At 48.1% G+C, this 23,342-nt stretch overlaps 1 protein-coding gene across 5 annotated transcripts in view; it reads left to right on the top strand.

Moving 5' to 3' along the window:
• CPLX2 (complexin 2) overlaps positions 1-10,242 on the top strand; it is a 197,898-nt gene extending 187,656 nt beyond the window's left edge. For all 5 annotated transcript variants that reach the window (XM_053294376.1, XM_053294377.1, XM_053294375.1 and 2 more), the window contains one exon: positions 5,306-10,242. In XM_053294376.1, the coding sequence (XP_053150351.1) occupies positions 5,306-5,503 (198 nt within the window). In that variant the 3' untranslated portion in view covers positions 5,504-10,242. The remainder of the gene's footprint in view (positions 1-5,305) is intronic.
• The last annotated feature ends 13,100 nt before the right edge of the window (positions 10,243-23,342 follow it).

Below are 23,342 nucleotides of genomic sequence, written 5' to 3'. Positions count from 1 at the left end.
GTGTCCATTCATACTTTCTGTCCTCTGCAACATAATTCCCAGTCAGGAGAGTTCATATTCTCAATGAAATCCATTTATCTGCCTCTCCTCCTGCTCCATTTGGGCCAATGGGGTCGTGGAGTGTGTGTCACGTGACAACCTTTCTTTAAAAAAATATGTAAATGATTTAGTTCAATGGGCTTCCTCTTCAGTAAACAGTGCATGAGAAAGGGTTGGATTCAGAACTCTGCTCAGCTGCTCTCTCCTCCCCCTCTGTGTTGACTAGCTCAAGTTATACTGGAAGCAAGTAGAGGAGGAGGGAGGTGTGTGGTTTGGGATCTGTGGGTACGAAAGGAGGGGAAGGCTGAGATTTCTCCCTGCCTGTTTCTCTCCCCACAGCAAGGGGGAAGAGGAAGCAAGCATGGGTGGCGGTGGGGGAGGGGGGCAAAGAACTGTCCATACTGCCACATGCTGCAATGGATAAAATGTGGGGCAAGACTCCCTACAATGGAAAAATGCAGCTACTTTGCTGCAGTGCATTTACAACATTGTAGAGCAAAAACACATCATTAAAATTCAAATCAAGGCATGGGAAATATGAATGGCACCTGGCTGAAAACGCAGCGACACCAATGTGGAAACACGGGCAATACAGAGGGGCACTTAGCGGATACGTTGCAAGTATGCTGCAGCATGTAATCTGGAAAACTCCCTGGAGGGAGGCTGGATTGGATAGAACCAGTTGCACTCTGCCTGATTAATATAAAGAGAATCACCAGTTTGAAAAGTGCTTCTTTGCTCAGTTAACAGGGGTCAACTCCTGAGTTCATGGTGAATCCCATCACAAAGCCAGAGGGTGGTCAGGAAGGCAGCATTCATGATCAAACCTCTGCTTGTTCACAGGGCTAGCTCACAAATGTATGTACAACACTTGATTTCCATACACCTCATGGCTGGCAGTTGAATGTGTGAAGATAGAACTCCACAGAAAAGCATTGTGTTGGTGCTTTAAAGGAGATGCTAGCCACCCTTATTGAATTCTGTCTGTGCTGGGCCATTTACACATGCAAGTGCTTATTTGATGACTGCATCTGGTATAAAATGGACCTTTAAAGCACCTATAAGAGCTATCTTCCTTTGCTATTCAGTCTGTGAGGCCATCTTCTCCTTCTGAGAGCTTTGTCTAAAACTGGCTTTTGAGCAGGCTATGGGGAGGAGACTGTCTTGGTCGGCCTGATGGATGATCTCCAATTAGGAGTTGACAGGAGTATGACTCTGTTGGTCCTTTTGGATCTCTTGGCAGCTTTTGATACTATCAACCATAGCATCCTTCTGGAGTGTCTGAGAGAGTTTGGGGTGGGAGGCATTGCTTTGCAATGGTTCCACTCCTACCTCTCAGGCAGATTCCAGATGGTGTCACTTGGAGACTGTTGTTCTCCAAAATCTGAACTTTTATATGGTGTCCCCCCAGGGCTCCATATTATCTCCAATGCTTTTTAATGTGTACATGAAACCACTGGGAGAGATCATCAAGATATTTGGTGCAGGGTGCTATCAGTATGCTGATGACACCCACCCAAATCCTTTTCTCCATGTCAACATCATCAGGAGAAGGCATAACCTTCCTAAATGCCTGCCTGGAGCTAGTGATGGGCTAGATGAGGAATGAGACTGAATCCAGATAAGATGGAGGTATTTATTGTGTGGCGTCGAAACTCGGGAGACGGTTTTGATCTGCTGGTTCTGGATGGGGTCACACTCCCCCAGAAATAACAGGTATGCTGTCTGTGGGTGCTTCTGGATCCAAACCAATCACTGGTGTCCCAGGCTGAGGCAGTAGCCAGAGGTGCTTTTTATCAGCTTCATCTGATACACCAACTGCATCCATTTCTTGAGATAAACAACCTCAGAACAGTAGTAAATATGCTGGTGACCTCCAGAATTGACTACTGCAATGTGCTCTATGTGGGGCTGCCTTTGTACATAGTCCAGAAACTGCAGTTGTTACAGAATCTGGCAGCCAGGTTGGTCTCCAGGTCATCTCGGAGAGACCATATTACTCCTGTATTGAAATAGCTACACTGGCTCCCAATAAGTTTCTGGGCAAAATACAAGATGCTGGTTATAACCTATAAAGCCCTAAACAGCAGTTAAGAGAATATCTTCTTTGCCATGAGCCCCACCGCCCACTGAAATAATCTGGAGAGGTTCGTCTGCAGTTGCCAGCAGCTCATCTGGTGGCTACTCAGGGACAGGCCTTCTCTATTGCTGATCCGAGACTCTGGAATGTGCTTCCTGTTGAAATAAGAGCCTTCCAATCTCTGACAACTTTTTAAAAGTCTCTAAGGATTTATTTTTTTCACCTAAACCTTTTAACAGTACTGTGATTTTAAATTGTATTAAGGTTTTTATTTTTAATCTGTTTTATGTTGTTATAAACCACCCAGAGACGGAAGTTTGGGGCAGTCTACAAATTTGAAAAATAAATAAATACAAATAAATGGTGCAGGGGAATAACAAGACTGTCCAAGGATATGATGCAAAATCAATTAAGGAAGCAAAGACTGTGGTGTAACACTTTAGGAAGCAAAGGCAGTGACCCACATACTGCACAGCAAACTTCCACACCATCACTGCAGCATCACTGCAGCCAACTTCCACACCACCCATGCTGCTGCAGGCATTTGAAACAAAACTGATGTCGTTGCACCAGAGCACCATGTTAAATTGCGAGACTCCTTGTTGCCTTTCTAAATCATTTTTAAAAGCCATTCATTTTTTTAAGTCTCCACTATTTTTTTCCCCATGAATAAAAATGGCAGATGGATCCTAAGGGCTTGAAATCAAAAATGTAAAGAACTAGGGTGACCAGATGTAAAAGAAAACCAGGCTGGTATCAATTTGCAGGAGGCCCTGAGACAAGGCTGGGCCACGGGCCCCTGCACCTCCCCCACCCCAGGCTTACTGGCTGAGTGGAAGAGTTGCCAGAACCAGCCCAGGCCTTCAGTATCAACACCCTCCCCCCGCTCCCCTGCTGGGCAGTGGGCTTTGTGGCAAACCTCTGCAATGACACAGGGGCCTGGAAGGAAGCCCATCAGCTCGTGAGGACAGCGGGATCAGGAGCAACGGCCGTGCAAGCTGAGACTAGGGCACGTTCCCATTGTCCAGTGGGGGGTGCCCAACCATGGCATGAGTCACACAGTCACGAGTGGGCCTGGAGCCTTTGACCCTGGCCCGTCTTGGCCCACTTGTGACACCAGCCATGTTCTGTCCCTTGAAAAGGTGTGCAAAGAGGGGACATTTTAGCAGGTGCAGCTTATTCTCAGCTCTGCATGTCCAGTTGAATAGGCCTCGTTTCCCTCGTTTATGCAACTGTGGAAAACACCAGATCGCCGCTGCCCCACTTTGCAGCTGATCACCCCATAAAGCATGCGCCCCACAACCACTTGACGGTGGCAAGAGCAGCAGCTCCAGCTCCCCGCCGCCAAGATCCTGTCCCTCTTTGGGCAAGTCCCTTGTGGCAGTTTCTCACTCTGTGCTCCCACTGGAGAGCACCAGCACTGTGCAGCTGAAGAATCCACCAGGGCTCACGCCTCACTTGAGTGCAGAGCAGCTTTCTGTGTTCCTGTTGAGCCCTGGGCCATTTTGATGGGACTGCAAGTGTCAAACACACTTCAGCACAAATGCCATATTCTGCCAAGAGCAAATCAACCCAGCTGAAGGAAGGGGCTAAAGGGATGTGAATGAAAAATGCTAGTGAGGAAAGGATAACAGGTGCACCAAGAGGACAAGAACCATCCCCATCACATTCAGAACAATGATTCTGAAAGCAAAGCAAGCAGAGGCAGAGAGGAGGGTAAGTGAAGTAGGCAGAGGCATTTTGTACAGTACTGTGCAGAGGAAGACGAGGCATGAAACCTCCACATTCAGAGGTGGGTGGTGTAAACCTTTGTAAACCAGTTTGTGGGGACAAACAGGAGAAGACCATTTCCTCCAGTAATTTCCCCAGGACAGCTGACCACCATTGGAAATGGGACACTGGACTAGATGTTCTTTTTGTTGCTTCTAGCAGGGCTCTTGTGTTTTTATGGCTACTAGAGGCTGGAGGTTGGGAGTACAAGAGGAGGCAACGGCATACATAAAGGGAAACGTATAGTTGGTGACAACTTAGCATCCATATTGGAAGCTGGTGGGTGATGAGCTGCAAGCTTGGTGGAGAGGAGCCTTCCCAAGGGTTTCTCTTCTCTGTCGTTGCTGCTCTGCCAGTCACGGTCCCATTGGCTCCCCACTGCCCACAGATTATTTGTGGGGGTGGGGTGGGTCTCTCTTTATCTCCCATGCTGTGAGTGGCTGTGTTGGAGCCTTGTGCTTGTTATCTGCCATCTTTAATATCCGTCTGCAGAGGCTGATAGTGCAGCAGGCACTGTCTGTGCCCAGCCCACAATCTCTCGCTAGCGAGGGCAGATGCAAACAGGAGATTTCAGCCAGTGCAGAGCAACGCACAGAGCAGCTCTTCTTTATTAGCTGGTTCATTCATGCGTTCAGCAGGCCTAAGCCTTGTGTTACTGCAGCCTTCTCCAGTGGAGCTTGTGCCGCCACTCATAGCAGGGAGGGAAATGCAGACATGCTCACAGCACCTACAACCTCTCCACAAACAGAATTGGGTGTGTCCAACTGGCCTACATCAGGCCAACTCATAGGAACATAGGAAGCTGTCTTACACGGAGTCAGACTATTGGGCCATCTAGCTCAGTATAGTCTACTACACTGACTGGCAGCAGCTCTCCAAGGTTGCTGGCAGGAGGATCACCCAGCCCTACCTGGAGATGCTGCCAGTGGGACTGAACCTGAGACTATCTTCATGCAAAGCAGATGCTCTGCCACTGAGCTACGGCCCTGTCCCCTAAGGGGAATATCTTACCGCAGACAGTGCTCACATATAGTCACCCATCCAAATGCAAACCAGGGCAGACCCTGCTTAACAAAGGCTGAATGATAGGGGATAATCCATGCTTGCTACCGCAAGGCCGGCAGTCCACCCACTGACTGGATAACCCTGCAGTCCTCTCTGCTGAATGCAAGAGCTCTGTGGAGCCAGGCCTTCAAGTGTCCAAAATGAGAACAATTGACTAGCTGGCCGGCCACTGAAGAGATGCTTCTGCTATTGTCTCTCACCACCCACTTGCTTGCCAAGGGCAACGCCAGTCTCAGTGCTGCCCTAGATCTATCTGTGCCGCCTCCATAGACATAGACTATGTAGATGTTGCCAAGGCCCAGTCCTTCCCCTTGGCCTGTCTGTGATGCTGCCTGTGTCTCTCCCATGCAGTACGGCCTGAAGAAGAAAGAAGAGAAAGAGGCAGAGGAGAAGGCGGCCCTGGAGCAGCCATGTGAGGGCAGCCTGACCCGCCCCAAGAAAGCCATCCCAGCAGGCTGCGGGGACGATGAAGACGAGGACGAGGAGAGCATCCTTGATACGGTGCTCAAGTACCTGCCGGGCCCACTGCAGGACATGTTCAAGAAGTAACTCCACTCCAGCACCCAGCCCCACCCATGGCTCCCTGGCACCGCTGACTCAGCGCTTGGGTTGGGGGTCCTGGTGGGGAGGGGATTTCCATTTCCTTTTGACTTCATTTGACTCTTCTGTTTGTTCCAAGGGGAGACCCCTACACATAGCCTTGTGCCATGGGGCCCCTGTCCAGCCAGCCCCTTTGCCCCCAGGAGAAGCACACCAGGCACGGGACCTGCTCCCCTCCCTCCCTCGCTCCCCATCAGACCAAAAACCACACTCACCTGCTGTGCTCCCTGGAGCCACACGTGAGGCACTGCCGGGAGCCTGGCTCCCCACCCCACCCCGCCCTCGCCCCTTCACTGTGCAGAGCTGGAGTTCTCTTGTGCCCAAGTGCCAGCTGGCTACCTGGTAATAAACCCCTGGGTACAGCACTGGGGGGTGGGGGCAGGGAACTGGGACCAAATTCACTTAATGCATCCTCACGGGGTGCTGGGGAGGGGCCAATGGAGGGGAGCCAAGGCTCTGCCCAAACCCAGGCCCCCCTCAAGCTGACTGCCAGGGAGGGGTCATCTGCCCATTCCCCTCCACCACACTGCTCCTGCCTAGCCCCTTGGGGCAAAGCCAGCCCCTGACACATTCCATTTTGGACCAATTGGAGCATTCCCTGCCCCTAATCCTAACTTCCAAGGGCTGTTGGCACCTAGAATTGTCTATCATTTGTTTTGCGGGGGGCCAGGGGATCTCCTTTCTGGAAGGAATCAAACTTGCACCACAAACAGAAAATTGTGAGGGGAAAGCAAAAGCTGTGACCCTGCAACTATTTCCAACCCATACCGATGTTCACAGGAGAGCACACACACACACACACACACACACACACACACACACTTCCATGGCCCTGCTAGGGCTGGTAAGCAAGGGCCTGCAGGCCAAGTTCGCAGCCCTGGCCTGACCTCAGGATCCTTGGCATCTTGAGTTGTAAGACCCCTTGCTTCCCTCGTGTATATGGGGAAAGAGGAGGATGTTTTCATCCCAGCTTTCTCAGCCATCTTGGTTTGTTCCTGCTGATCTTTGACTTTCCAGCTGCTGTGGTGTTTCACCCCCCAAGTGCCATGTGGCTGCTGTAGATGCAGATTACAGAGGAGGAGGGCCAAGGCAGAAGTCAAATTATTCTTCCTGCCATGCCCTTTCAGCTGCTGCTCTTGGGGAAGCTAGGCACTACGAGCCTGCTTCAGAATTCAGGAGACTGCTCTAGCCAAGGGAAAGAGGAAAGGGTCATCTACTTCCAGCCCCAATTGGTGGGGCAAACGATCCAGCCCTGGGAGAGTAGCTGCCTGCATTCCTATTGATAGGGAGCCAGAGGATCATCTCCTTCCCTGAAGCGGACCCAGCTGGATGTCAAAAAGAACCCAGGAGCTCTGGGGCAGAACGGATTCATGGCAGCATGGGAGTAACCTGTTTCTTGGGACTGGTGGCCTCAACCCAGGTCCTAGCCAAGCCTTGGCCTGTGCTTCAGCCGGTAAGCTGAATCAGCTCTGGTATCTTAGCCCAGGCCCCCAGATATGTGAACACGGTACTCCGAGGTGCGTCACACCTACTCAGATGTCCACATTCCGTTTGGTGCACATGCTCAACTGCACCTGTAATACACTCAAATAATGTTACAGGAGCACAGACACAAATCCTATCTGAATTGCTGTTGCTCCCATGATGTAAACATCTTTTTCCTTTACATACTTCCCTAGTTTCCCCCTTAACTGGAGAAATGCCAAGGACCTCCCCCAATACACACACACACACACACACGCTCCCCTTTGCTGTGCTGTTGTTGTATTCAGTCCCTGCCTGCTGCTCCCCAATCCTCCAGAGGCACAAAATGGGGCAACTAGGACACGAGGGAGAAGCCTCACTACTGGCTGGTCTGCCGCCCCCTGCCCTAAGCCAACAGTCCTTGGCCACCAATTGAAAGCACAGTCAAGGGCCCAACCTGCCTTGGGGGGATTCAGTGGCTCTCATTTTACATTTATTTGTTTGGGAGGGAAGGTCCCCATTGTTCCCCAAGGTTTCCTGGTGCCCGGGGGCTTTTGCTTTTGCATTGGGTTTGAGTTCGAATTTGGGAGATGTCTCCCTGCATCCAGCATCCTTCCTTCCTTCTTTCTTTCCTTCCTTCTTCCTTCCCTCCCTAATAGTTAAAGCCATATCAGTTAGACTGCAATACTATCAACACTAAAAACTCTGCGGGCCGCGCTCTCTCATCTTGTACAAATGAGCGTCCCGGGGATGGGGGCCCTCCATCGCCCCCTTGCCCGCTTGTCCGTGTCTCTGGCCACCTGCCACGTGGCCCATCTGTGTTTTTACATTGGTGTCTCTGTAACAGGGTAAATCACCCCAATGCCTGCCATCTGTCTTATTGTCTCTGCTAGTCACTCACTAGATGGTCACCATATGGCCCCATGGAGCTGAGGGCAGAGGGGCCATAGGCAGAGGGAAGAGGGGGGACCAGGCTGGAGGTGGCAAGGGGCCAGTCCATGAGTACCGTGTTGGTCAACAAGTCATTTGCTACGGCTGATCATTGTGTGCGCAATCATCTCACAGGGCACAGAGTGGGATGATCCTATGGAGTGACTGGACCAGCGGGAGTTCTGGAAGCTTTATGCTGGTTGCTTGCCGGTAGGCTCTGTGCCAATGTGGCACTTGTCTGCCTGAGTTCACACACTTCCATTGCCTACTTGACTGCAATAAGTCCACTTCTCACATGGGGCAAAGGGCTGATGCTGGAGCCAGCCTCCCACCCTAAGGTGGTGCTGCTGCAGCTCTCGGTTTATATTTTTACCACGGCACTCTCTGATTAGCGATCCCCCATCCCACCCACAGAGTGGGCTGACAGGGATGCCAGTGAGCCCCTGGCTGTATGTATCTCACTGCCTCCAAGAGTTCTGCTGACCTCAATGGCCTATCCCGTGCAAGAGTTAAAGACAAACATTAGGTGTTGCTGTTTACAGCAAAGGACATTGTCCAAGGCGTTGGAGGGATTTGGGCAGACCGTGCCCAATCCTAAACAACAGGATTAAACCTGGCTTCACTGTGTAGGAAACTCAGTGGGGCCACTTGTACCCCTGCTCAGACTACCTTTGTGGAATGTGAAGCACAGCAGTTCAGCTTCACATCAAAAGGCAAAGGCCATAGGAGATATGCCCACACTGCCTCACCTCCCCATTGGAGGGTTTCTCCTCCTGGAAATGAAGGCAATGCTGGCATGAGAAGGAGCCACAACACAGGCTCCTCCTTCCTGTCCTCAGGCTTCTGACGTTCTTCATGTCACAAGAAGCTGGGCTGCAGGGGCTCCCATGCCACACAAGTGATCCAAGAAGAAGGCCCTTGTTGGGTGGCCCATTACCATGAAGAGGTGAACATCAAGAAGCAGCTTCCAATCTGAAGTGTCTGTGCACTTCAGTGTTTCCACGTGCAAGTGTGTGTGTGTGTGTGTGTGTGTGTGTGTGTGTGTGCATGCGCGCGCGTGAGAGAGAGAATGAGAATGAATGAATATGGGAACACATATAATGGCAGGTTTTTGTTTTTAGTTTTATTTATTTATTTATACTATTTCCCCAATCCCTCTCCATTTTCATCTTTATAGAGTATGTAAACCCTGCATCTAGATCCTAGGAAGATTTAGGCATTTTAGGGCCCAGAACCCCCACTGAAAGTCTGCTTGTATCTTTCCAATCACGTGTATGTCTGTAGTTGTGTATGAAAATCCCTGCAGAGGGGCAGGAATGACCATTTGCTTTCCTGCATGCCTGAAGGAGCAGGCTGTGTGTGTATGATTGAGATTGTAAGAGCAGAGGACCAACTATTCCTTTACAAGGTTTGTGCATATGAATGTGTAAGAAAGTGGGCAGAGTTGATTCAGAAGAATGCATGGGGATGTGCTAGTCTTGGGCGGGGGTTGGGGGAAAGATGAATGTGTTGGCATACAACAAGGGAAAATGCTTGAATCTCTCTGTTCACCAGTTTATCCATCATGGTGTGCCCAAGTGTACACTCCATTTGTTTTCCAGTTGTTTCCAAAGCTGGGCATCCCTCAGGAGCTCAACACTGGCACAGAGGAATTGATCCCAATCTCCAGATGCCTCCCTGTCCTCTCCCCAGTCTGGTTACGAGCATTGCCAGAGGGGCCCTGCATCCTTCCCACATGCATGGATTTCCCTTTGTCTGCTTGCCTATCACTACCTGTATGCGGGAGCCTACTGCCCTATGCACTGACCTATCAGACTGTGTGAACCATCCTGCATTGCTCATGCCATCTGCTTTCTAGAGTCATTGTGTCTTATTGGCTAGTCCTCATCCCACCTGCATCTGGGAGGGGCTTCTATCACACTGATGGAGCGAAGTATGCTAAATGGGATCCCCAAAGGAAAGATCCAGTGCAAACAGAGCACCCTGTGGACCCTTCAGGTTAAAGCTGCTGGGGGACTTCTGTCTCCCACAAGAGAACCAAATGGCCAGGCTGCATGGTTTGAACCCTAGGCTATGGAGTGCACCACTTCTGAGCTGTTGGCCTTGCACCCTTCAGCCTTTCATTTAACCTGGGGGCAAACAGGAAGCTGGGAACTCCCCTTTCCCTGCCCATGTGGGGTGGAGGATGCAGGCAAAGGGGCAGTGAAGATTCGAGGGGCTCCATCCGTCCACGCTATGGTGACCATCCTGCTCTAACTAATCTTTGAAGAAATAATAAAGAAATTTGTACATTGCCCTGTGTTAAAAGTGTCTCTTGGGGAAAGGAATAAAAGCAGCTTTATCAAGAATAGAATGACGGCTGACAGGGTAAGAGCACTTCTTGGGAAAAATTGTGGAACTGTCTCCCACCGGACAGGATAACTACAGAAAAATAGAAGGCATTCTGACAGGCAGAATGAAACACTCTGCTATGGATGCCATAGGACCCACCAAATAAAAGTCCCTACAGGAGAAGGAGAAATTTTGAGAGGGCTTCTGAGCAGAAAGCCTACCTACTATGCTTCCATCACTACACCACCAACTTCTGTTTAAGTGCGTCGTTTTGTCAAATGGAGCTAGCTAACCTCTGGAGCTTGTGGGCAGGGCACTAACTATAGCACCCTTTGCTTGAGAGCTCATTCATTAATAGTGGGAATACAATTTTTTTCCTTACATTTACCTCTGCAGTGAAAAACCACAGTGTACCTGCTACAACCTTTCCCTCAGCCCAGTAGGCAGCTATGGCCACTTTCAGCATCTCCTGAGCCTGGAAGTACAGGTGAAACTCGGAAAATTAGAATATTGTGCAAAAGTCCATTAATTTCAGTAATGCAAATTAAAAGGTGAAACTGATATATGAGACAGACACATTACATGCAAAGCGAGATAAGTCAAGCCTTAATTTGTTATAATTGTGATGATCATGGCGTACAGCTCATGAAACCCCAAATCCACAATCCCAGAAAATTAGAATATTACATGGAACCAAGAAGACAAGGATTGTAGAACAGAACAATATCAGACCTCTGAAAAGTATAAGCATGCATATGTATTCAGTACTTGGTTTGGGCCCCTTTTGCAGCAATTACTGCCTCAATGCGGCGTGGCATGGATGCTATCAGCCTGTGGCACTGATGAGGTGTTATGGAAGACCAGGATGCTTCATTAGCGGCCTTCTGCTCTTCTGCATTGTTTGGTCTCATGTCTCTCATCCTTCTCTTGGCAATGCCCCATAGATTCTCTATGGGGTCAGGTCAGGCGAGTTTGCTGGCCAATCAAGCACAGTACACTGTATACTTTTCAGAGGTCCGATATTGTTCTATTCTAAAATCCTTGTCTTCTTGGTTCCATGTAATATTCTAACTTTCTGGATTGTGGATTTGGGGTTTTCATGAGCTGTACGCCATGATCATCACAATTATAACAAATTAAGGCTTGACTTATCTCGCTTTGCATGTAATGCGTCTGTCTCATATATCAGTTTCACCTTTTAATTTGCATTACTGAAATTAATGGACTTTTGCACGATATTCTAATTTTCCGAGTTTCACCTGTATTGCTGGTCCCAACTTCCTTTAGTAAGTGTGGAAATGTCTTGTCCTCCACATCTATCCATTCTGTAGGGATCCACAGGATGAGAGAACCCAAAACTGCTGTGTAGAACTGGACTGAATAATCTCATAGGCCAGATGCTGCTTACATGTTCTTAGCTGTCCATTTCCATGGAACAAGAATAATGTTTTAACACAGAGATGTATGGCTGACAGGACCAACTAGTTGCTAGTTAGCCATACTAGCAACTAGTTAGCATACTAGCGGTTTAATTGTAAACCACTCTGAGCCATTTTGGAAGGGTGGTACAAGAAATTGAATATAAATAAATGAATGAATACAGAATTAGGATGGAGACCACTTCTATAGTGGGCCGTAGCATGTAATTCAGCATATTGTCTCTTATGTTGTTTACAAAAAAATGGATTCCCTTAATGAGGTGTGTAAACAGATGGGGGAGGCAAGTTAAGAGTTTCTGAAACTCAAGTAAATCTCTCTGGCAACTGCAGCATGTCAGACCATCAGAGCTGGAAACAAGTGGCTTTTCTGCCCTGGGTCAGACCTCTGCTAGGCCCCACAGCACTGTTCATATGCTTATAGCTGGCAGAAACCTCAACCATTCTCCAACTATATTATCAGACTGAGGTGTGTAAGTAATAGCACAAGGCAAGGCTCCAAGAGGCAGGGAGCCAGTCTAAAGGTTTGCCTGATCGGCTATCAGCTTGCTGCTGCTGCTCCTGCAGCTGGGTGACCTTGAGCAAGTGGTTGCATGCCTCAGGTCTCCTTCTGCAAAACAAAACATACCAGCGATCACAGTCTAAGACGGGGAGGACTTTGGGACTTGCGAGGTTGATCAAGAGTCCATCATTCATTCAGTGCCTAGCATAACCCTAATACAGCCTCAGAGAATTAGTTCTACTTAGTGCAAGTGTAGTTACAGACTTTTGTTCATTCAGTGTTTGGTCCCACATATATGCATCCACCAAGCATTGCACCTCAGTCCCAGGTCAGCTGGCATATGGATGGCACTTCCAGGACTGTTCACAGGCACTGTCACAATAAATTAAAAGACTAGAAGGCTATGCACACGAGCAGCCCTACCTGAGTAGGGCTGCTCTTGTGCACTGCCGGGAGTGAGCCCGATCCCAGCACTACCTCCTGCAAAAGTCCAGGTTTTGTAGTCAAGCTTCTACCTGGGTTAAAAGCTCACAAACGCACCCTTTATTCCAGGCAGGGGGTCATGTGTATGTTGAGGCTGCACATGACCTGAGCATACACAGAGAGCCTAGAGCAGGCCTGCTCAACTTAGGCCCCCCCAGCTGTTTTTGGACTACAACTCCCATAATTCTCAGCCACAGCAGCCAATAGCCAGGAATTATGGGAATTGTAGGTCAACATCTGCAGGAGGGCCGAAGTTGAGCAGGCCTGACCTAGAGTGTCCATTAGGGATGTGCACGGAACTGGGCAGGGGTGGCTCGAAAGGGTGGGGGGTAGGGTGGGGGAGGGTACACTTACCCCTCCCCCCACATACCTCCCTGCCGCCCCTTCTTCTTCGGCTGAAAGTGGCCAGAAGTACCGGGCGCGCACGTGCACATCACATGTATGCTTGCGCATGTCAGACAGGCTGCCAGACCGAGGGATCCTACACAACTCCAGCACTGGTGGGGGGAAGCAGGGAGAGTGGTAAGTGCACCCTCCACCGCCCTTAAAGTACTACCCCCCCACCCCCACTGAACATTCGAACCAGACAGTGTAAAAGGGCCTCCGAACAGGTTTGTGCACATCCCTAGTGTCCATCTCACAGGGGTATCCCCCAATGCATCGTGCTCATTACACAGTGCATTGCGGGATATCTGGAGGCCAGGATACATTGTTTTGTTGTGTTTTAAACAGCCTGTCCTTGCAATAAAAGACTCTGAGGTCATTTCACATGATCAAAAACTGTACTACCTAGGTTTGGGTGCTGTGTGTGCTCCCAATTTCTGGTTGTGTGGAAACAAGGTAAGGGGGGAATCTGGTTAGAAGTGATTGTGTGGAAGCAAGATAGGAGGAAATCCTGGGTAGCTTTTCTTCCAACCCTGCTTCCACACAATCACTTCTACCCAGGTTTTACTATTACCTTGCTTCCACACAACCAGAAATTGGGAGCACACAAAGTTCCCAAACCCAGGTTTTTGATTGTGTGAATGACCTCACTATCTACTCTCCAAGAGCTCTAGCTGCTCCCAGAAATCTGGATATCTGTGAGCAAACTAGCAATAATCTAGTGAGGAGCAACTCTGGAGGAAGATGTCATGTCACCAGCCCCTCAAATTAGTAATCCATCTTCCCCTCTTTCCTAGAGTCCTCCTGTGGTCCTATTGACCCCCAGCACAGTACTTCCAGTGACTGTTGCTGGTATCTGTCTTATGTTTCTTTTAGATTGTGAGCCCTGTGGGGACAGGGTTCCATCTTATTTTTATTTATTATTTCTCTGTGTAAACCGCCCTGAGCCATTTTTGGAAGGGCGGTATAGAAATCGAATAACTAACTAACTAACTAACTTAGCACTGCTTTCCAAAGCAAAGTAACCAAAATAAAAGCTCCTAAAGATATCAAAATCCCATAGAAATTAATAGTCAATTGTCTCGCTACTCATATAAGGCAGGTGACTCTTGCATTAGAAAGTTCAGGAGAAAGGGTTGAGGACTTTGTAGTCCTCCTGCATGGTGAGGGCCAAATATGCCTTGTTAATACTACAGACATACACCCAAGACCCATAGTTTGGTGAGGGGGATGCCAGGAATAAGAGAATTCCCAGCATTCATTCGTCACTAAACTACGATTACAATTAAACTGGAATGCAACCACTGTAAGACTGTAGTGCAGATGTATCCTGAATGTGTGGAGGCAGGTAGGGAACACCCTGAAACATAAATATTTTACAGGGAAAATCATATTCTGCCAGCCAAATATATAAAATAAATCCATCATTGTAAACACACAAGCCTGACACCATTTGTGTGCCGACACCGCGTGAGGGATGCTGGGGGAAGCATCCCGTCACTGCAGCGGGGCATTTTAAAGGAGACTGCGGCACAGGCTGCCGCTTTCATGGGGTTGTCTCTTTTAGAACAGTGCCACGAAGAGGCGGCATGGAATGGCAGAGGCATGCAGGAGGGGCCGGTAGGACCTGCCTGCCTCCTCTTAAGGGAACCTCTCCCCACCCCCTGGGATGTGCCCAAAGTATTTCATGCATGCACATCCCTACCAGAAATAGGTTTCCAGTTTGCTAACCCGGCAGCTGCATTCCAACCTTGGTCAGTTGCCGTTTTCACTTTGCTAATTAAGGGCTTTGCACACATGAAGCTTGAAGCAGTGCTTGCTTCAACCAAGTCAGTCTCCGCATTTCTACTCTCTTCACTTACCGGGATTAGAGGACAAAGGCAGTCTCTTCACAGGAACAGCACCTAATAGGACATAACAACAGCCGGACAACCCATGCAGTCCAAACTCTGTTCAAGAAGATTGTGGCCTAGTTCACACAATCATTCAAATCTCAGTTTAATGTGGATTACCGATATTAGCCGGTAGCCGCTGCACATATCAGGCAGTATAAAAATATGTTAAATAAATAAATGTGATTTTGTGAATCCACACCAAGGTGGTTTATGGCTCAAGATAAATCAGATTCCCACTATGGTGTGGGTTGACACTGTGGGGCCTTGAAAATGATCATCTAGGAGTGGTTTGGGGTAAGGAAGAGCCCCCTAACCCTGATGCCCAAGGACAACAAGAGTCTCTGTTCGACTCTCCCAACTCACCACCCAGACGATCGCAGCTGCTGAGAGCTGGGACAAGGAAAGGTCTTCCAGATATTGGGCAAGAAGACTTCCAGCAATTCACCATGCTGCCAGCAGCAGGGAAAATCTCATTACATCACAGACACCCTCTGATTGGCCATGTGGTGGGAATAGGCCGGGCAAGCCCCATTCAAACCATTTGGAGAAAACAATCATAGCGTGCTGTGCAGCATGGCATACTCACATAGCACAACACCTCTAGATGCAGCACTCTCTGACAAACATGGCAGCTAGTGGCCAGGACCAGCAAAAAATGGGGAAAGCAGACACACAGTCAACAACATGAGGTTTCAGGGCTACTACTGTTCATTAACGTGGGTTAAGATTGAGGGTTAGAAGTATGGTTACCCAGATTCAGACTACCAGGACTTGGGGGAATTTGCACTGGATCACATGAACATTCAACCCTGAGAATCTGCCTCTAACCCAGGCTTAGATGATCATGTGAAGTAGCTTCTTTGTGCTAATGACAGTAACCCACATTAAACCTAAGCTTGAATGATTGTGTGGACCGGGCCATTATCTTAATTGGTGAACTTTGAGACAAGTGGAGGGTTCCCCACCACCACCTTTATTATTGGAGGCTTTCCTTTAATTTATTTTTACATTGGTTACATGGCTATTTTATTTTGAAAAACCAATAAAAAGTATTGATTAGAACATTTACCATGGGGTCTATGGTGCAGTTGTTTAAGAAACAATTTCCAGGCCTTCAGTATGCAGAACAATTGGGAGGTGAGACTGGATCCTGGCCCATGTTCATAGGAATAGTAACTTCAGTTTGTTTGTTTGTTTGTTTGTTTATAATAAACAATATAAAATAAAATGTAAAAGTAAATTCAGTCTAACAAACTGTCAACATACTTGAACGTCTAACAACACTGAGAGAAGACTTAATGCAATGACTTAAAAAGAGTAAGCACTTCTTATGAGAGAAGACAAAATACCCCAACTCTGACCTGAACCATTTACTTGTGTGATGTTGCCGGAATAGTTACCACCCACCCCAGCTCCCTGCTTCGGTGAAGCAGGGAGATAAATATTACTTCCTTCCTCAGTAGCAAGCAAAGCAGAGGAGATTCTGAGACCTGAGGACACCAAACATGATCCTTATCAAAAAAAAGGAATGCACTCATACACATAAAGCGTGTGTGATCAGTAAAGATGACACATCCTCCTGAACGATGGCTACAGAACTGCCTCACGCTATTCACCTTCATTGTTATTTTTTCATCTGTTTGTCAAACAACCAAACAGGATGCAGGCCCTGCCCTCAGGCCTACAATGTACAGGTGTCTAAAAGAAGAGAAGTGGAGGACGAAAGTCATTGCCACAGTAGGACCAACACCGACAGCCCCTGCCTCCCACATGGAGAACAGGACTCTTTTCTCTATCAAAAGTGGAGCACAGCAGGACTCTGGAATATCCTTGCATGTCTTCTCTGAACCATCATCTCTTTGAACAGGAACTGCATTCCTGTGCCCGAAGAAGCGTGTGACTGGTTTGGAAGCCCAGTGCCGACAGGAGCACTTATGCCATCTGCCTTGGTTCCTGGGACTCCAGCCGAGGGAAAGCTACGCATGACTGAGGGAGGAGGCAGAAGCGCAGCATGCTTGAGCTCTGGGCAGGAAGCCCACTTGGCCTTGTACTTGCCTGCCAGGTTCCTGAGGGCAGCACAATGGCTGGTAGGAGACAACAGGAGTTGATTGCGTGAGGGCCATGAAGGCAGCAGTTAGAGTGAGAGAGAATAATCACAGCTCTTTGGGCTGGAGGATTCAGCCCTGCTTGGAATAGAATTAAGTAATGGCTATGATTAGTGTCATGGAGAAGGCTGGAGTTGTGCTGCCTGCTGGGAATTCTGGCAGGCTCTGGGGCTGAGCCTTTTAATGAGGATCGTGTTTGGTGGCCTGATGTCCTGGGGCCCCAGAATCCCCTCTGCTTTGCTTTCTACGGAGGAAGGGAGAGGGGGGAAATAATTTGCTTTCAGAGCTCTCAAGAGTTCTTTGCTGGAAAAAGAGACTGGAGGAGAGAGTAAGGGCATTCATGTAACCACTTGCGCGGGGGAGAGCCGGTGGAAGCATCCTACCTGCCTCCCTACAGACAAGCCGGAAATTCTTCTTCAAAACTCAGCCACTCACACACCCACACGAGCGTGGAGCAGCGAGCAGCAGAGTGCCAGTGTGCCAGGGGTCCTCCAGGAGCCCAGGGTGCAATGCATGAGCAGAGGTGTGGCTGCTCTCAGTATTAGAGTCGCTCCACACTGTGCAGCCGCTCCTTTGCCCCAGCTCACTGCTTAAAATGGTGGTAGGCTGGTCAGGAGCCCAGCTACCTGGGGCGATAGTGTACATAATTGCCTATGGAGGTAGAACACACTGTAGGTTCATTCTACCTTGGTAAAGACCTAGGTACAGGAGCAGGTCTACCCAGGTCTGGAGCAGCAGGGACTGGAGGGCTCCCAGTGCACCAGTTGACACAATCTGCCTGGGCTACCATAGGCAGCTCATGTCTTGTGAATAGGTTCAGCGAGCTCCTGTGAAAAGATGAAGAATGCAACTCCTCCCAGGGGAGCCACAGGCAAGAGAGAGTGAGAGAGAGTGCACATGCGTGTGTGCACGTGCGTCCCGTTTCTCATCTCCTTTGCCAGCTCTGCCAGCCTTCACTTTCTGAACATTTGGCTGGAAACAAACAACAATGTTCAGTAATACTTGCGAAACATTTTTTCCCCCTGCCCTACAGCCAAAATTTCCCAAAACGTTTTAAGCTAGATGGTCGAAATGATTTTAAAATCCTTTTTGCCATCAATGTAACATTTACAAGCTGCCATTTTTCCACTTGCTCCACCTCCCCAAGCTGCTATCTTGACTGATAGAAAGATCTCAAAGCCTGGCAAAATAAGCAAACAAACCTAGATAGATAGATAGATAGATAGATAGATAGATAGATAGATAGATAGATAGATAGATAGATAGATAGATCCCACCATGCTTCGTCTACACCAGGGGTAACCAACCTAGAGTCCCCAGTGTTGGACTACAACTCCCATCGTCCCCAACCACAATGGCCAACATCTGGAGAGGGATCCAAGGTTGGGACCCCTGCTGTACACTGACTGGGCAGCAGTGCTCCAGGACTTCAACAAAAGGTCTTTCCCAGCCCTGTCTGGAGATGTCAGGCACCCTGGGACCTTCTGCAAGCAAAGCATGTGCTTTTCCACCAAGCTCAGAACCTGCCCTGTGATGAAGCAGGGTGAAGCAGAGCACCTCTGGTGGTACATTGTGAGCCAGTTCTCAGGTTGCATAGCAGTCCATCCAGCACCTATCCATGGATGACCTGCACCATGCTGCTTTTCCTCATTCCTTCCTAACAGAAAATAAAGGGAGCAATTGTGGGTATGATTTTAATAGGGGGGGGATTAGAAAGGGGAGAGAAGGGAGCACCATTTAGTGCTCTGCTTCAGGCACCAAAATGCCGTGGGCTATCACAGACTGAGCTGCAGTCCACCACTAACTAGAAGCACCTTTGATCTGATCCAGCAGGGCTCTTATTATATTCTTATAGCTACCTGCTGTTATCACTGGCATCCTTCCTTCAATCTTAAAACTTAAATGAACCATCTTACAGCGGCCACAGAGACATCTCTCCTCACCCAAGTCCGAAATTTGCTCCTGGAGAAACCAACTAAACAAGGAAGTCTCAGTCATTAGCCTTGACCAGCAGCCCTGCTAGTCCCAATTATCAATTTACTGAGGGCACGTTCTGCAAACGGACAGCCAATGGCCAGGCTGCTTTGCCTAATTAAATCTAACCTCAATAATTGACTCCAAAGTGCTTTCAATGCAAGTGAGTTTAGTGTTCATAATTATCATGTGCCTTTGTCTAGACCCCAGGGCAGCTCTGCTGATGAGGTTGTTTAGGCAATGAATTATTCCTGGCATTTGCCCTCCAAATTATTTGGAGCTCCCCCCGCAAAAAAAATAAATAAAAAAATACTGCCTCTGTGTTGGTCTCCTAAGATGTAGGAGGTGTAATTGGCCACATTCATACCTCACACAGAACTATGGATCCAATGGAGTCACGTTGCACTCCCCTTCCCAACTCCCACTCTCCTGTCCATATTCGGACGACAGAAAGAGCATCCTCTCTGTGGTCAGCAAGACTGCAGAGAGGAGGAGGAACTGACTGTGCAGGCTTCCTTCTTGCTTGAAAGACAGCCCACACAGCCAATCATGGAGGAAGAGAGGGAGGAACTCCCTCCCTCAAGTCCAGTCCGGCCAATTGCAGCCTCCAGTGCGGCATTCAGTTGCAATTGAGGCTCCATGGACCCTTGGTTTTGAGCAACGAAATGTACTACAACCTGAGTGTTCAAATTGGAGTCTCTGTAGTGAAACCTTGGATCACAGAAGGAATGGGATAAGAGTTGCACGTGCTCTGACATAATGGTAAGGAAACCTCAGGCCCCTGCAACTCCGGTCCCCCGTTACGTGTGAATGCAGCCACTGTGAGATATTCCAGTCCACAGTTGCACTGACTTGGAACACTGAGGAAAGGCACATTACTGCTTTACACTGTTAAATTCTAATCTGGAAGTAATGCAGTCAGGTTTACACAGGCCTGAGAATGAGAACTGGACAAGGCTCCTGTCAAATAACGCAGCAGCAAGTGGGCTCTTTCTTATGACAGAAATGTTTACCTTCTTGTCTTTGTAGGAATTACAAATTGCCTTGTGTGAGAAGTTTCTGGGGAATCCCTCCTGACCTTATATTCCAGAAACAGAAATTGAGGAGGGGGGGAATACACTTTTGGGAATGGAAGTGCTGCCCCCCCCCCAGGAGCCACCTAGGAGTGTGTACAGAACCGCGGAGTTGTGGTCCGGCACTGGGGTGGGGGGTTCCAAAGGAGTACGGGGGCGGCTTTACTTACTCCCTCAAGAATGCCGCCATATTTCATTGAGTAAGTGGGCGGCATACCTCCCTGCCACCCGCTTCATTCCCCCTCCTCTCGGCGCGGCTGCTAATCCATTCCTCCTCCTTTTGAATGAATACTCAATCGGGCAGCAGGGTATCCTAGAAGCCATTTGCAATCAGGCGGCAGGTTCCTAGAAGCCATTTGCAGCCCAGCCAGGGAAGCGGACGGCAGGGAGTTCTCCCGCCGCCCGCTCTCTAAAGTTTAGTTTAAAGTTTAAACTTTAGAGAGCGGACAGCGGGAGAACTCCCTGCCGTCCACTTCTCGGCTGGGCTGCAAATGGCTTCTAGGAAGCCATTTGCAGCCCAGCCGAGGAAGGGGACGGGGTCGGCAGGGGAGTTCTCCTGCCGACCCCTTGAGTATGGGAAGGGAAGGGGCGGCAGGGGTCCTGGGGCTGCGGGGGGCGGCCGCTAGCCGAGCCGGGGGCATTGAAGATCCGGGCGGCAGGGACTGGGAGATACCCTGCCGCCCGATTGAGTATTCATTCAAAAGGAGGAGGAATGGATTAGCAGCCGCGCCGAGAGGAGGGGAAATGAAGCGGGCGGCAGGGAGGTATGCCGCCCGCTTACTCAATGAAATACGGCGGCATTCTTGAGGGAGTAAGTAAAGCCCCCCCCTACTCTTTTGGAACCCCCCACCTGAACCAAAACCACCCCGTGTCCTGACCGGTCTGAAGGCCTTTAGAATGGCCTCCGAACCGGTCCGTGCACATGACTAGAGTCACCCTTGGGCTTCTGCTAGTATTGATGCATCAGCACTGCTCTGGCTGGTATCTGCTGCTTTCAGTAGGGCTTACTCCAAAGTAAATGTGTGCAGGATGGCATGCTCACTTACTTGAGAATGGGTTTAATTGAACTTGATGGCTGGCACGATGAGGAAAATTACTCAAAGTAGTCCAACTAAAATTAAAAGGACAAGTTGACTTACTTGGGACTATTTTGGGTAATTTTCCTCATGCCAGCCAATAGTCTGGGACTTGTTTTTGAGCAGACATACAATAGATTGTGTAGTTAGTCTATTAACTTGATCCAGAACCTCTGGTTCTCTCAGTGTACAATAGTCCCCCAATTCATCATCCAAAAGAAGAACTGAGTGTGGTCAAGCTAAACTTATTCTATTTATTTTAATAGAAGAGTTATGCTTCGACTCATACTGTGATGAATTAATGAGACATAAAAGGGCTTAACTTTGACTGGATAATGCCTAATAACAGGTATGTAAGTCTGTCTCCAACCTCATTTTCCATGAAGCTTGATGGAAATAATGCATTTAACTCTCTTCTCTGCGTGCAGTCCTGAGAATGTAAGGTCAACCTAAAACCCACGCAAACCTGTAAACGTAAGCACACTTAACTCTATGCTCCATTGTAACTTTTCTGTTCTTTTGTGAACATTCCTTTTACATCTTGGAGAATCAGTAGAACCTTTGCTGATTCTCTAGCACTTTCTTCCGTCAAAGATACAATCCAGAGTTCTATACACGTGTGAAGGTGCTTCTTAAACCCTCTTTAAACAAAGAGTTTACAGTAGATATCTAGGGGTGATTCATATGTACACCCCTCACCCATGCCAAGAATGAATCAGCACATCTGTCCATGATGTCAGCATGGATGTTCTCACCTGAACCCTGACTTCATTGTGTGTAGTGGCTGCTGTTCATCTGAACTGGCAATTATTATAAATACATTATTTTGTATACTGTTCTTGAAATATGGTGTTAAAGCAGTGTTTGAAAAATAACCACTGTAACAGTATCTTTGTATATCAGTCATGATACAGAGGGAATATTAATCAAAATTCAAGGCTGATGAAGAAAATCACAAATTGTGAATTTCTGAGTCATTTCACAATGGGCCAGAGGGTAAAGCCAAACACTTTAAAAAGATGTTGAAAAGCCGGTTCAAATATGAATCCTCATTGGACTCAGGAAGTCTAGATAAGAGTACTAGATTACTTTACTTGAAGAGAAGTTGTGTTAATGGCATCAGATAACTAATGCTGGCATAGTGTGAGACAAAGATAAGAAGTAGTTGAGATTGAAGGAATTAAAATGAAATAATAAAGGAATATGCTGTATATAAGATAGGTCCAAGAACAGGCCTTCTGGATCAGGCCATCCAAGCTAGTGGCCATCACTACATCCCATGGCATAGAATTCTATAGATTAATTGTGTGCTGTGTGAAAAAGTATTCCTTTTGTTGGTCCTACATTTCTTAGCCTTTAGTTTCATGGGATCACCCCTGGTTCTAGTGTGAAGGGAAAGAGGGAGAAAAATTTATCTCTATCCGCTCTCTCTACTACTCCATGCATAGTTTTATATACCTCGAGCATGTCTCCTATATTCACCTCTTTTCCAAACTAAAAAGCCCCTGCTTTTGCAGCCTAGCCTCATAAGGAAGGTGCTTCAGGCCCCTGGTCATCTTGGCTGCCCTCTTCTGCGCCTTTTTCAGTTCTACAATGTTCTTCTTACGATACAGTGACAAGTACTGTAAGCATACTCCAAATTCAACCATGCCATAGTTTTGTATAAAGTAATTATAATATTAGCATTTTTATTTTCACTCTCTTTCCTAATGATCCCTAGCATGGAATTTGCCTTTTTCACAGCTGCCATGTACTGAATTGACATTTTCAATGAACTGCCCTCCATGACCCCAAGATCCCTCTCCTGGTCAGTCATGGACAGCTCAGACCCCACCAGTATAAATGTGAAGGGTTTTTGTTAATTGCCCCAATATGCATCATTTTACACTTGCTCACACTGAACCACATTTGCCATTTTGTCACCCACTCACCCAGTTTGGAAAGATCCTTTTGGAGCTCCTCACAATCTGGTTTGGATTTTACTACCCTAAATAGTTTAATGTCATCTGCAAATTTGGCCACTTCGCTACTTACCTCAATTTCTACATCATGTATGAACATGTTAAAGAGCACTGGTCCTAGTACAGCTCCCTGGGGGACCCCACTTCCAGTGCAACATTCTCATATTACCCTAA

Source organism: Hemicordylus capensis, chromosome 2 (assembly GCF_027244095.1).
Source record: "Hemicordylus capensis ecotype Gifberg chromosome 2, rHemCap1.1.pri, whole genome shotgun sequence".
Lineage (NCBI taxonomy): Eukaryota > Metazoa > Chordata > Lepidosauria > Squamata > Cordylidae > Hemicordylus > Hemicordylus capensis.
The sequence above is the reverse complement of the archived record's forward strand: the minus strand, read 5'-3'. Positions and strand labels throughout refer to the sequence as shown.